Raw genomic sequence first — 14,922 nt, forward strand, 5'->3', positions numbered from 1 at the left:
GTCATTCTTTTTTTTTTTTTTTTGAGACAGAGTCCCACTCTGTCACCCAGATTGGAGTGCAATGGCACGATCTCGGCTCACTGCAAGCGCCGCCTCCTGGGTTCAAGTGATTCTCTTGCCTCAGCCTCCTGAGAGCTGGGACTATAGACGTGCACCACTACACCCATCTCATTTTTAAAATATTTTTTAGTAGAGAGGGGGTTTCACCATGTTGGCCAGGCTGGTCTCGAACTCCTGACTTCAAGTGATCCACCTACCTCAGCCTCCCAAACTGTTAGTCTTTCTTCTTGATCTTCTTATTGCCCCATCTTGGCAGTTGGAAACCCTCATCAAGTTGCTCGGGTGACCTTTTGACAATACCCCTGTAGCCTCTGATTGCTTCCTTGGTTTCTGGCACAAGTTGTCTCAACCTCATCTTGTATATTTCTCACCCAATTGTTAGATTGTCAGATTGCTTCAAGGAGCTGTCAAAGCTATTTGAACCCAGGCAATATAGTATGTGATGATTCCTCAGGCTGGGATCCGTGAGGAAGTAATACATGGCCATTCTTCACATGCTTTGGAACCCTCCCCCACCTCCCCAACCACCTCCGAGATTTTAACGCTTCCTTTCACTATTAGGACTCTCAGCAGATGCTAAATGGGCTCCGGTGACAGGGCAGGCGGTGTTCTAGCAGAACTGATAACAATTCCAACAGTTTCTTACCATGCTATGCAATTATTAGATTTGGTTGTTATTATGGTTTTTGTTCATATGTTGTTGTTGTACTTTTTTTATTTTTCAGAGATAGTTATTGTGTAGTTAATACCTAATACACAGTTCACTTCCTGAATGTATTTTTAAAATGAAGGACTTTATTAGCACAGGTCTCTAATACTAACTCTTTATCAGTGACTTGTTGAGGGAGGGTGAGTCTTGTGAATGTTGAAGAAAGATAAATCTCTTTTAGATGAGGGAGGTTTCAAGAATGACATGATGCAGGAAGCATTTGAGCATGGATCTTGGAGAGAGATTATGACATATTGGTACAATGATAATGTTATAGGCATAAGAAGATGCTTATGTCCTAGAGCCCAATTTACATTAGAAGATAAAAATTATCACCCCTGCTTGGCTGGAGGCCCAAAAATGGGGGTGTAAACATGGAAGATGGACGGAGAGGGATTCTCCAAATTTTGAACAAGAAAAAAGACTTCAATTGCCTTGCATCTGACTTCCAGTAGGGTGGAATCTTGAAAGCCAGCTACAGAGTTCAGGACTAAATTTTGGAAATAAGGGGTCACTTTGAGCTGTACTTGGGGAAGCTGTCCTTTGGCAGGAGTGTGGTTGATGGAACATACAGTCACAGTGAGGCCACAGTCAGGGAGACCAGGGAAATCATGTGAGCTGGAAAAATGGTGTCAGAATTAAGCCCAAATGGGAAGAAATAATTTTAGTAGGAAGAATTAAGTCCGGCCGGGTGCGGTGGCTCAAGCCTGTAATCCCAGCACTTTGGGAGGCCGAGACGGGCGGATCACGAGGTCAGGAGATCGAGACGATCCTGGCTAACACGGTGAAACCCCATCTCTACTAAAAATACAAAAAAAAAAAAAAAAAGTTAGCTGGGCATGGTGGCCAGTGCCTGTAGTTCCAGCTACTCAGGAGGCTGAGGCAGGAGAATGGCATGAACTCAGGAGGCGGAGCTTGCAGTGAGCCGAGATCACGCCACTGCACTCCAGCCTGGGTGACAGAGTGAGACTCCATCTCAAAAAAAAAAAAAAAAAAGCAGATTCCTAGGCTGCCCTTTGACCTACTAAATGAAAAGCCCTAGAGGTGGTGCCCATTGAGCTGTTGTTTTTTTGTTTGTTTTAAATCTAGTACCCCCCAGGTGACTTTGTAGGCAGTCCCTCTTTATCTCAGTTGTCAAGTTGTTTCCCAAGGACTAAAAATTGGGGCAGTAAAGGGGAGGACTGGAGCTTTGCATTAAGTTCACTTCTTTCTGAGCATGGCCATAATTCTCTGGGCTCATCATTATTCGCAATCGAGTTCATGAGTGTGAGACTGTGAGACCACTTCCTTATGAAGCTAGAACACACTGTTTCTTGCTGACTAATGGCCTTGATGAGTATCTCCAATAGGTTTCCAACTAAAAGGAGCTATCACTCTGCAGGTACAAAATGAAGCCAAGACACCCTTGAAGAAGTTCTTGTTGAACTTGGCTGTTGCCAGTAAATTCAAGGAGCTTCAAAAGGGTATCATCAGGCGTGACAGTTTTTGGGATAAGCTCATCTTTGCAAAGATCCAGGTAGGTTGGACAGGTCCCGGACTGAAGCAGGCAAATACCTGGGCTGCCTTCTGACTCCACAGACCTTGCTTTTCTTCTGTTGCTTGAGCGTCACTTTAGCTAGAGATCCTTTCACACTTTTTGTCCACTGCTTTTTGAGATCTTTCTTGTACTACTTTACTACTAAAGGGAGTAGGTTTAAAAAAAAAAAAAGAAGCAGGCTGAGTGTGGTGGCTCACACCTATAATCCCAGCACTTTGGGAGGCCTAGATGGGCAGGTCACCTGAGGTCAGGCGTTCAAGACCAGCCTGACCACCATGGTGAAACCCGCTCTCTACTGACAATAGAAAAATTAGCTGGGTGTGGTGGTGGGTGCCTGTAATCCCAGCTACATGGGAGGCTGAGGCAGGAGAATCGCTTGAACCTAGGAGGTAGAGGTTGCAGTGAGCTGAGATGGCACCACTTCACTCCAGCCTGGGCAGTAGGGCCAGACTCTATCTCAAAAAAAAAAAAAAAAAGAAAAGAAAAATATTTTATTTAAGTTCTAGCACTCTCTCTTATTTTCTTTGGTGGTCTGTTGAGATTATAAGCAATTTGAGGGGCTAAAGAATACAAATTATTTGAGAAATATATGGCTTCTGGTCCCAGCTATAGATAGCGATGACAATAATAGCTAACATTTTAAGTGCTTTTCTACAATCCAGACTGTATTCTAAGTGCTTTGTAAATTAACGTGAGAATTGATATCAGTTTAATTCTCATAACAACGCTGGACAGGCTATTATACCCACTCTACAGTAGAGGATGTTGAAGCCAAGAGAATAGGTTTTAGTATGTCTTTTGTTTCCACTGAACAGGCCAGCCTGGGCGGAAGGGTTCGCATAATCGTCACCGGAGCTGCCCCCATCTCCGCTCCAGTCATGACATTCTTCCGGGCAGCAATGGGATGTCAGGTAAGCCAAGCACCTTCTTTGAAAATAGGCCAGTTTACTTTTGCACAAACAAGCTCACTGTTTAAATAACAATGAAAACAACTAAAAGGTACCAAAATGAAAGTCACCTAAATTCTCAAAATCCAGAGAAAATATTCTTCTCATCATCTCTTCAGGCATCTGTGTGTAGAAACCTTCACATAAATAAAACTAGTGCTCTAAAACACTTGTTAACATTGCTCCTTGTCAAATAAAGCTCAGCATCATTTTAATGATTTCTCAATAGTTTATTGAATGTAGTTGACCCTTGAACAATGCAAGAGTTAGGATTGCCTACCCCCACGCAGTCAAAAATTCATGTATAATACTCGACTCCCCGGCCAGGCGCGGTGGCTGGTGCCTGTAATCCCAGCACTTTGGGAGGCCAAGGCAGGCAGATCACGAGGTCAGGAGATAGAGACCATCTTGGCTAACACGATGAAATCCTGTCTCTACTAAAAATACAAAAAAATTAGTCAGGCGTGGTGGAGGGCCACTGTGGTCCCAGCCACTCAGGAGGCTGAGGTGGGAGAATGGCGTGAACCCGGGAGGTGGACCGTACAGTGAGCAGAGATTGCGCCACTGCACTCCAGCTTGGACGACAGAGCAAGACTCCGTCTCAAAAAAACAAAACAAAACCAAACAAAAAAATTGACTCCCCAAAAACTTAACTACTAGTAGACTATTATTGACTAGAAGCCTTACCAATAATATAATTAATCAACATATATTTTGTATATGTATTATATACCGTATTCTTACCATAAAGGAAGTTAGAAAAAAGAAAATGTTATTTAAAAAATCATAAGGACGAGAAAACATATTTACTATTCATTAAGTGGAAATGGATCATTATAAAGGTTTTCATCCTCACTGTCTTCATGTTGAGTAGGCTGAGGAGGAAGAAGAGGAGGGGTTGGTCTTGCTATCTCAGGAGCAGCACAGACAGAAGAAAATCCACCTATCGGTGGAGCTGTGCCGTACAAACCTGTGTTGTGCAAGGAAGGGTCAGCTGTACTCAAATAACTAATCTGTTAATGGACACTTGAGTTGCTTATGATATTTTTCATTGTTATAATCAATTAATCATTAATCTAGAATAAATCCACGAAAGGGATTACTGGGTCAAAAGTGTATGTCTCTGTGTGTGTGTGTGTGTAATAGTGTATATTATCAAATTTTCTTCCAGAAAGATTGTTTGTTACACATTTCTGCAAGTACATCAGGCCTTATTTGCCCACGCTCTTGCCAGTGACAGACTTTATCAGTCATTTAGATATTAGCTAATCAGATAAATGAAAAATCTTATTAAGTTTTGTTTCTTTTATTTATACCAAGCATCTTTCTATTGCTTACTGACATGTGTATTTCATCCATGAATTATTCTATTACTTCTTTATAGAAAAACAGGCAAAAGATAATTTGGTCCTTTTTTATATTTCTAAGAGTTCTTCACAGAGTAATACAGGTTGAGTATCTCCCTATTTGAAATGCTTGGGACTAAAAGTGTTTTGAATTTTGCATTTTTTTCCCAATTTTGGAATATTTGCATTATAAAACAGTTGAGCATTCTGAATCTGAAAATCCAAAATCTGAAGTGCTCCAAAAAGCATTTCCTTTGAACATCATGTCGGCACTCAAAAGGTTTTGGATTTTGGAACATTTTGGATTTCAAACATTTAGATTAGAATAGTCAACCTGTAATATTAACTTTTGTCGTATTGGAAAGATTTTTCCTAGTCTCATCATTTTTGCCCTGTGTTTTGCCATATAAAAATTTCCAATGTTTTTATAGTCAAATTAAATAATCTTTTATATTTGTAGGTTTTAAATTGCTTAGACAGGACTTCCTAACCCCTGATACTTCGTAAGACTATTTCACCCTTACTTTCTGGCAAACTTACCATTTTCCATTTTTTCCATGTAAGTCTCAGTTCCACCTGAAATTTGTGCAAGTGCTTGGTCATGCACATTGTCTCAATTTTTACCCAGATGGATAGTTTATTCATTCAACCAGCCATGCAGAGCATGAACAAAACAGGCACAGACTTTTCCTCATGAGTCCCCTATCCGTATAACCACAATCAAAAGAGACTCCAGATTGATGCCAAGGCCTGAGGCCCTGTAGTCTTTCAAATCAGTATCCTCGTAGCCATTTTTAATATTGTCCTTTCCTTAAGCCCCTAAAACCAATAGATCGGCAGGTTCTGTTGCTAACCCCCTCCCAGAAATGTCTTCTTTAAGCCTTCCTCTGTCTCCCAATTCTGCCTATCACAGGCCACACCCTCCTTTGCCTGTGAACTTGTTTCCTGCCCCCAGCCTCTCTCCAATCAAGATTATCTTCTATACCAGGGTTTGGCAAATTGCAGCACAGGCTAAAACTAGTCTGCAGCCGGTTTTTATTTTTAAAATATTACTGAAATACAGCTATGTCCATCCATTTACATATGGACTGTGGCTGCTTTCGTGCTATGTTGGCAGAGTCAAGTTTTGAGTCAGATACCAGATGGCTCACAAAGCAGAAAATATTTACTATCTTGGCCTGTACAGATAAAGTTTGCCAACTCTTGTTTTATATCACAATGGGAGCTATTTCCCTTAAAAAATGCTACTCCCCTTCTTCAGTTCCTTCAGTGATGCTCCATTGCTCAGGTTGAAGTTCAATTGCTATTGGGTTGACCATCACTTAGTGAATAACTTACATGTTCCCACCTACTTGAAATGCTGCATTTTCTTTCCTTTCCTTTCTTTCTTTCTTTTTCTTTTCTTTTTCTTTTTTTTTTTTTTTGAGATGGAGTCTTGCTTGCTGTGTCACCGAGGCTGGAGTGCAATGGCACAATCTCGGCTCACCGCAACCTCTGCCTTCTGGGTTCAAGTGATTCTCCTGCCTCGGCCTCCTGAGTAGCTGGGATCACAGGTGCATGCCACCAGGCCCGGCTAATTTTTGTATTTTTACTAGAGATGGGGTTTCACCATGTTGGTCAGGCTGGCCTAGAACTCATGACCTCAGGTGAATCTCCCGCCTCGGCCTCCCAAAGTGCTGAGATTATAGGTGTGAGCCACCATGCCTGGCCAAAATGCTTTTTCATGTAAAGTTCTATACTTTGGTCTATTTCCAGACCCTTTTGGTTTCTGAATGGCCAAAAGTGTTGGTAGTAAATACTTTGCAGCTTGGGTATGAGTTCAAGGTTTTTTGTTTGTTTGTTTTGTTTTGTTTTGTTTTGAGATGGAGTCTTGCTCTGTTGCCCAGGCTGGTGTGCAATGGCATGATCTCAGCTCACTGCAACCTCCTCCTCCCAGGTTCAAGTGATTCTCCTGCCTCAGCCTCTTGAGTAGCTGGGATTACAGGCACCTGCCATCATGCCCAGCTAATTTTTTTTGTATTTTTGTAAATATCGGGTTTCACCATGTTGGCCAGGCTGGTCTCGAACTCTTGACCTCAGGTGATCCTCCAGCTTCAGCCTCCCAAAGTGCTGGGATTATAGGCGTGAGCCACCGCCCCCTCTAATTTCAAGGTTTTAAGACACTAAGTGGTCTCGAACACTTAGAGACCTTGGTTTCCTCATGTCTTGGCCATAGCACATGGCCAGCTCACACTTTATCTTGAGTAAATCTACAAGCTCTTCTTTGGTTTCCCAGGTGTATGAAGCTTATGGTCAAACAGAATGCACAGCTGGCTGTACATTTACATCACCTGGGGACTGGACATCAGGTAAGTCCTCCATCTGCTGGGCAGGAGGTGCCATGGTTGGAAGAAAGGCTCTAACTGAACTAAGACTTTGGAGTTTAGATAACCTCAGTTCTCTGGACTAATGTGGCAAATGCAAAATTGGGCCCAGGCCTGCCTACCTTGGCTAGTGTGCATTGGTGCCAGGTGATTTTTCAGTCTTACTCTTCTAGAGTCAAGTCATAAATATCTCAGAAATATGCCTGGAATTATCACCATGCAAGAGTTTCTCAGCTGATTCTGCGTGGTGTGTTCTAGGTCACGTTGGGGCGCCCCTGACTTGCAATTATGTGAAGCTGGAAGATGTGGCTGACATGAACTACTTTTCAGTGAATAATGAAGGAGAGGTGGGTAGGTCATGCCCTGTGGTCAGACAATCATGGTGGGGCGGTTTATATCAGAAGGAGCAAATAATTGTAAGCAAACTTGGATTTGGCCCCTTTGAGATCTTTAGCAAAGAATTAAGCACTCTGAACTTCACTTTCCTATCCCCTGTAGTGGAGACTAAGATCTGGTGCTCTTCACAGTGTAGTGGAAGCCATCAAATGATTTAAGGGGGAGCAGATGTTTCATAAACTGCCCACGCTGGGAGGAGCAGCCTTTGCTATTGTCACCGCCTTGTATGTCTGCTGTGCAGATCTGCATCAAGGGTACAAACGTGTTCAAAGGATACCTGAAGGACCCTGAGAAGACACAGGAAGCCCTGGACAGTGATGGCTGGCTTCACACAGGAGACATTGGTCGCTGGCTCCCGGTGGGTATATTGTCAGAACTCCTGGAAGTCTGTGCTAATGGACTGGGAAGAACAATTTGCTTATAGCAAGAGGGGCAGAAATGCAAGCAGGTTAATCAGCTGAGGCAGCTGGAGGGGATTAGATTTGTACCCTACCTGGCTTATGACTTCCTCATACTATCCAGAGAAGAACATACAGACTGAGGTGGTGGATCACCTGAGGTCAGGAGTTCAAGACCAGCCTGGCCAACATGGCGAAACCCCGTCACTACTAAAAATACAAAAATTAGGCGGGCCTGGTAAATGGGCACTTGTAATCCCACCTACTTGGGAGGCTGAGGCAGGAGAATCCCTTGAACCCAGAAGACAGAGGTTGCAGTGAGCCAAGATTGTGCCACTGCACTCCAGCCTGGGTGACAGAGACTCTGTCTCAAAAAATAAAATAAAATAAAACAAAAAATAAAAAAAAGAACATACAATTAAAAGAATCTAGGTTAACTTGTAACTTAAAAGTTAAAAAAAAAAAAAAAAGAATATAGGCTAGAAGTCAGGAGATTTGTGTTCTAGTTGCAGCTCTTCCATGGACCAACAATATGAAATTCTGAGAAAGTAATTTAATGTGTGAATAGGAGCTGCCAAAGCTAGAATTTTATAGAGATGCGGTCTCGCTGAGTTGACCAGGATGGACTCAAATTCCTGGCCTCAAGCAATCCTCCTGCCTTGACCTCCCAAAGTTCTGGGATTACTGGTATAAGCTACCACACCAGAAGTACCGCCAGAGACTACTTTCGGTATTTTGATCACACTGTTATCGAAGACACCAAGATGTAGACCAGTTGAAGTGTTTTCTTCCTGCCTTATTCCTTATCAAATATACCACCAGCAAGCAGTAAGTCAGTGATCCTAGCACTGTTTTTAGACCCAAACTGAAGGTGGGATTCTTTAATACATCAGGTAGACCTGGACATAAGAGTTGGCATGGGTCCCCTGCAATGGAATAGATTTGCTACCAGCCAAGGAAAAATTAGGTGACTTCTCCAGAAAAGGAGTAGGGAGATGTACTATTCTGTCCTTTTTTCCCCTGCCCCTTAACTTTTCTTGAGGCAGAAGTTGTCGTTTGAGGCCAAGTGTGGCGACTCAAGCCTATAATCCTAACACTTTAGGAGACTGAGGCGGGAGGATTGTTTGAGGCCAGGAGTTTGAGACCAGCCTAAGCAACATGGCAAGCCCCTGTGTCTACCAAAACAAAACAAAAACCCAGAAAATTTTGGTTTGATAACGCTGTTGGTCCACAACTTTTGCCTCTTATGAGTGTCTTGGGATAAGTATCCTCCCTATTAATTCACAGGCATATCAAAACAAGGAAGAAGGATTTCTAAATCAAGTGTTTGCAGAGGCTAGTGTTTGTCTCTCATTGACCTTGACAGCCCCTTTCTGTGGAAGATACAGGGACATATTTTTAGCATAGCTTGATGATAATTAGCAGTAATTGCTATTTTCATAGGAAGAAAGGAAATTATTGCAAGGGCAGTGATGGGATTTTCCAAAAGATCTCCCCTCTCAAAAGTTTTGTCTTAACTATGTGCTGGGGAAGTGGGAATGTAACTAGAATTTAAAACTCCCTTCTTGCTCAATCAATATTTAAGATTTAAGTGAGATTTAAGGAATGCTTGACAATGTAACTTTTAAGAACACTGGTCCTAACGATGCATTTTATTGATTTGGGTTTGGTAGTTTGCTAACATATTTGTTTCTGTCTAGTAACAGGATTAAATAACACTCTAATAAGCCTAGGATGTAAGCAATAGATATGTCCCCACACCAGGGTTATAGAAGGTGGCACCTTATCAATCACTTTCAGATAATGAACGTTATGCTGAATTGATGGCTAATTTATTGAGTCTGCCTTGTGATAGTTCCAGAGTGGGTTTAGTTAGTCGCCCTACTTAGGGTGTTAGCATGTGGATTGTATTTGCCATTTATCCCAATTCTACAATTCAAATCCCTAAAGACCTAAGCTCCTCAGACCAATTAGTTCAGAGAAATGAAGCTGCAAATGACCTTTGGTGGCCGGTCGGAGTCCTCTCAGCCCTGTTGCTGTCCTAACAAGCCCAGTAATTGACTTGCTTGATTAGCACAGTGGAGCTTTTTGAGCTTACTCCCGGATCTAACAAGGAGGAAAACATAACAGGGAGTCAAGCGGTGGGAGAACTATTCATATCAAATCAAAAGTCTAAACAAAAGACAACACCTCTATCGCTGAGAGTTCTGAAAATGAACTAATTGGAAATTAGTGATTGGAAATTGAGAGCTGCGCAATTTCTTCCTTGGATGAGGCATCAATTTGCATAACCCCAGCAGATCCGGGAGACTTTCTCTGAGGCTGCGCATTGACTCTCCACATAGATATACAGTAAAGACAGGTTCTTGCTGCACGATGCTTCCCTCCCCTTTCCCCAAAGCCAAGAAAGAGAAATGAAAGACAGCTCAAAAGTCTCTGGGAGAAATCAGCTTTAGAGAAGAAAGATGACTGTGACTTCACCACTCTCCCCACTGATACCGTCTCCGTGGCTCAGAAATACTGATCCTTGTATCTGTCTCATGTAGAATGGAACTCTGAAGATCATCGACCGTAAAAAGAACATTTTCAAGCTTGCCCAAGGAGAATACATTGCGCCAGAGAAGATAGAAAATATCTACAACAGGAGCAGACCAGTGTTACAAATTTTTGTACATGGGGAGAGCTTACGGGTAATACATCATTTTAACAATAGCCCATTTCAGTCACAAACCATGCTGGTTCTTGTAGCTACAGGAAATGGGTATAGTTGGGTTCAGAATGAGAAGATCCAAGCTTATAAAACTAAAAAAAAAAAAAAAAAAAAAAAAAAGTTACATTCCAACCTCAAATAAGGCAATTTCAATTAAAAAAATTTTGAAACTATGATGGACGTTGTACACAAGTCAGTAGAATTGTTTAGAATGGCTACACTAAAAGGTAATGATTCAGTAAAAAATGAGCTCCACATTGTACTTAGTTCCCATTCCTTTAGGAGTTCCTTAAGGCTATGTTTAAGTACAGTATGTATAAAACAACAAACTGTTGCAATATGTATAAAACAACAAACAAAAGTTTCATCAACAAACTGTTGTTTTATACATACTGTGCTTAAATATAGCTTTAAGGAACTCCTTATCCCAAAACAACAAACTGTTTTATACACACTGCGCTTAAACGTAGCTTTTGGGGGTTAAGGGAGAGTGGACCTGGACAAGTCAGAGATGCTTTAAGCTTAATGTTGACGGATCAGATTTGAATAGAACATCTTTGTAATGAGATATCGAGTGGGAAAATGGGATTACAGTTCCATGTGTATTGAAAATATATAGTGACAAAAGAACATTAGTACTGGATTTAGGGTTTTGAGGCAATAACTATTACAACGACATAATTCTGCTTTATTTAACTACTGGGGAAATCCCTACATGGCTTCTCTCATGCCCTTGCACCTTTTATTTCCTTTCCATAGTCATCCTTAGTAGGAGTGGTGGTTCCTGACCCAGATGTACTTCCCTCATTTGCAGCCAAGCTTGGGGTAAAGGGCTCCTTTGAGGAACTGTGCCAAAACCAAGTAAGTCTTGCCTAGGAAAGCTTTATGCACACCCATGGGTCCATCGTGGAGGAGAGGATGCCTCACCAGTTCCTGCATCTGTCACAAGTGGCTGCAGCCCCAACAGGCTGAATAGTTTTATGAGACTCGGGGATAGGATGGAGAGTTTAAAAAATAAAACTCTCTTTTCTATTTACAATAATATGTTCATTGTGGGAAAAGACTGGGAAAGAAGAGTAAAAATGCTATTCAGGGAAAACTGTTAACATTTAGATGTACCTTTTCTTCTTAGTTTTTCTTTCAATATTGGGCATATAATGTGCCCAGTTTTATATTCCTGCTTTCATACTGCACGGCTTTGCCAGGCACTCTGAGTTGGTTCACGCTTAGCCCTGCAGGCTCTGTTTGAAACAGCCATGCTTTAAGCGATGTTTTGTATTCTTAGGTTGTAAGGAAAGCCATTTTAGAAGACTTGCAGAAAATTGGGAAAGAAAGTGGCCTTAAAACCTTTGAACAGGTGTGTACTACCACTGATGTTATACTGGCCTCTCATCATATTAGAAAGTTTTGTTTCAAGTTTCTATCTCATGAGGTTTAAATATATAATTTCTAAGGAATTGATTATAGATTTTGTGCCATTAACTATAAAATAATCTTTCGTAGTTATTTGTCCTTTTTTTGCTGTTTATTATCCATTCTGCCTTCTCCCTACTCATTTCTTTCTCAAATTATGTTTATGGGAATGGGCATGTGTTACTATTACCTTTACCCTTTCCCTGCATCAACCTCACTTTTTTCACAGAGCACTCGGCGGGCTCTGCAGAGAAGTCCAAATCACTAATGAGCATGGATGTGTGTGTGTTCATCTTCCAGGTCAAAGCCGTTTTTCTTCATCCAGAACCATTTTCCATTGAAAATGGGCTCTTGACACCAACATTGAAAGCAAAGCGAGGAGAGCTTTCCAAATACTTTCGGACCCAAATTGACAGTCTGTATGAGCACATCCAGGATTAGGATAAGGTAGTTAAGTACCTGCCTGCCCACTCTGCACTGCTTGTGAGAACATGGATTAAAAACTATTCTTACATTTGTTTTGTCTTTCCTCCTTTTTTTTTTTTTCTTTTGCCTACTTAACTCTAAAGCCATAGCTTTTGTTTTATATTGAGAGACATATAATGTGTAAACTTAGTCCCCAAATAAATCAATCTCGTCTTTCCCATCTTCAATGTTGCTAATATTAAGGCTCTAGGGCTACTTTTATCAACATGCCTGTCTTCAAGATCTCAGTTTATGTTCTGTATCCTTCCTCATGATTTCCAACCTTAATACTATAAGTGACCACAAGTTCAAGGGTCAAAGGGACCTGCTGTGCCTTCTTCCTTGTTGCTTTGTGATAAACATAACTTGCCAACAGTCTCAATGCTTATTTACATCTTCTGTTCAAACTAAGATATTTTTAAATTCTGAAATGCTTATAATTCATGTTTTCTAGCCACTCCACAAACCAGTAAAATTTTAGTTTGAACCTGTCAGTCATGTCAATCATATCTATGAGATAAATTTCTCTGATGCTCTTCTGTGTAAATTAAATTGTGTACTGAAGGGAAAAGTTTAATCATACCAAACATTTCCTAAACTCTCTAGTTAGATCTCTAACTTGGCAGTATTAAAAATTGGGCCTACGACATATTGTTCAAAAGGAATGCTGTTTTTAAAGCGTTATTTATAGTAGCAACTGGGGAGTAAATCTGTCCGCTACAGTTTGCTGCTGAGCTGGAAGCTGTGGGGAAGGCGTTGACACGTGCGCACAGTGAACTTTTCCAGTAAATGAAGCAAGCACTGAATAAAAACCTCCTGAACTGGGAACAAAGACCTACAGGCAAGCAAGATGCCCACACAACAGGCTTATTTTCTGTGAAGGAACCAACTGATCTCCCCCACCCTCGGATTGGAGTTCCTGCTCTGCCTTATCCACAGATAACACACGTTGCTTCTACTTGTAAATGTAGTCTTTAAAATAAACTATTGCAGATACTTATGTTGTGGTGTTTTTTGCCTCATGGACCATGATGAAAATCAGTCTTAAACAAGGAGCCCTTAAAAATCAAGTACAGTATTTGTTCTTAAACTTGGCTACACGATAGAATTATCTAGGAAGTTTAAAAAGACACTAATGCCCAGCACTTTGGGAGGCTGAGACGGGCAGATCATGAGGTCAAGGGATCAAGACCATCCTGGCTAACACGGTGAAACCCCATCTCTACTAAAAATACAAAAAAATTACTTGGGCGTGGTGGTGGGCGCCTGTAGTCCCAGCTACTCAGGAGGCTGAGGCAGGAGAATGGCGTGAACCCGGGAGGCAGAGCTTGCTGTGAGCTGAGATTGCACCACTGCACTCCAGCCTGGGCAAAAGTGCGAGACTCTGTCTTAAAAAAAAAAAAAAAAAAAAAAAAGACACTAATGCCTGGGGTGCCACTCCAGAGATTCTGGCTTAAATGGCCGGATACAGCCTGGGCACTGGGATTGTTAAAGAGATCCCCAGATGATTCTAGTCTGCAAACAGGTTAACTACCAAAGAAAAGTTCTGAAGACCAACCCTTCTTATCCAATAGCTGTAAAGAATAAAACAAACACCAGCTGAGCCAAAACTCCAACTGAGCCCAAGTCATATCCATTCTCTTACCATCTTTGTTGTACTCTAATTAATCTTGAATATTAATAGTATTCTTTTCTGGCCTCCAACTGGAGTTAAAGAGAATGTTCTTGGATGGGCTTTCTAGACTTTGAGCCCAGAAAAGCCAAAGAAATGTCTATTCTTGAGTATCTGAAACAAAAGGGTAGGCAGGAATTAACTTTTAAGTCTAGCTCCCGTTATCACTTTAACCTTCTCGCCTTCACTTCCTTTCCTTTTCTCCCCTCACTCATTCTAGCTGAACCTCACCGGTTACCGTCCTGTGTATCAAACATGCCAGACACAGGTCCAGCCTGTTTTTGTTCTTACTGCTGTCTCTAAAATGCAAATATCCCAAAGCACATGACTTGTCCCCTCATCTGCTTCAAATGCCAACTCAAGACTGTCCTACCTTCTTGCTTCACAATAACATGACTCCATCTTACATATATTTTACTTGTCTGTTCACTGCCGAATTCCCAAGTGCTCTTCCCTTATCCTTAACTATTACAAGCCTGGCCCCCACAGCGTCACATTCCCTGCCTTGGAAAGGTTTCTGAAGTCCAGAGAAATAGGCTTTCTCTTTCCTTCTGTGATTCTACTCTTACGTTTAGACAAGCCCAACTTAAGCATTCAAGTCCACCAGCTAGGATCCTACCACTCAGATTCAGTTTTTTACTCAAGGGTACATGAGTAGTTTGGTATCACTATGTGTAAAGTCTAGAACACTACTGCCATGGGATCCTTGGGGTGTTGCTTTACCAGCTGGAACCCTCTATGGCTGGCAGCCCAAAGCCCGGAGGGGGCCTAGGCAGCAGGGCGCCGGTGTGTCAACACCACTCAGAGCTCACGAACACCTGGCCAGATCCCGACAGCACCCGGGCTTGGCCTCACCTTTACTCCAGAGCGAGTGCCAGGAGCAGGGAGAGGCCAGGTGGTTGGTGG

The 14,922-nt window shown here is 41.8% G+C and overlaps 1 protein-coding gene across 4 annotated transcripts in view; it reads left to right on the top strand.

Annotated features, from left to right (window-relative positions):
• Positions 1 to 13,340, top strand: part of ACSL5 (acyl-CoA synthetase long chain family member 5) — a 54,633-nt gene extending 41,293 nt beyond the window's left edge. For 2 of the 4 annotated variants that reach the window (XM_077947499.1, XM_077947498.1), the window contains exons 13-22: positions 2,151 to 2,285; positions 3,122 to 3,217; positions 6,875 to 6,947; positions 7,221 to 7,309; positions 7,600 to 7,716; positions 10,303 to 10,446; positions 11,226 to 11,327; positions 11,752 to 11,823; positions 12,180 to 12,326; positions 13,068 to 13,340. In XM_077947499.1, the coding sequence (XP_077803625.1) occupies positions 2,151 to 2,285; positions 3,122 to 3,217; positions 6,875 to 6,947; positions 7,221 to 7,309; positions 7,600 to 7,716; positions 10,303 to 10,446; positions 11,226 to 11,327; positions 11,752 to 11,823; positions 12,180 to 12,320 (969 nt within the window). In that variant the 3' untranslated portion in view covers positions 12,321 to 12,326; positions 13,068 to 13,340. Of the gene's footprint in view, positions 1 to 2,150; positions 2,286 to 3,121; positions 3,218 to 6,874; positions 6,948 to 7,220; positions 7,310 to 7,599; positions 7,717 to 10,302; positions 10,447 to 11,225; positions 11,328 to 11,751; positions 11,824 to 12,179 lie in introns of all 4 variants that reach the window. The other 2 variants (XM_015148189.3, XM_015148186.3) reach the window with 1 other exon arrangement.
• Positions 13,341 to 14,922: the final 1,582 nt, after the last annotated feature.

This window comes from Macaca mulatta, chromosome 9 (genome assembly GCF_049350105.2).
Source record: "Macaca mulatta isolate MMU2019108-1 chromosome 9, T2T-MMU8v2.0, whole genome shotgun sequence".
NCBI classification, from domain to species: domain Eukaryota; kingdom Metazoa; phylum Chordata; class Mammalia; order Primates; family Cercopithecidae; genus Macaca; species Macaca mulatta.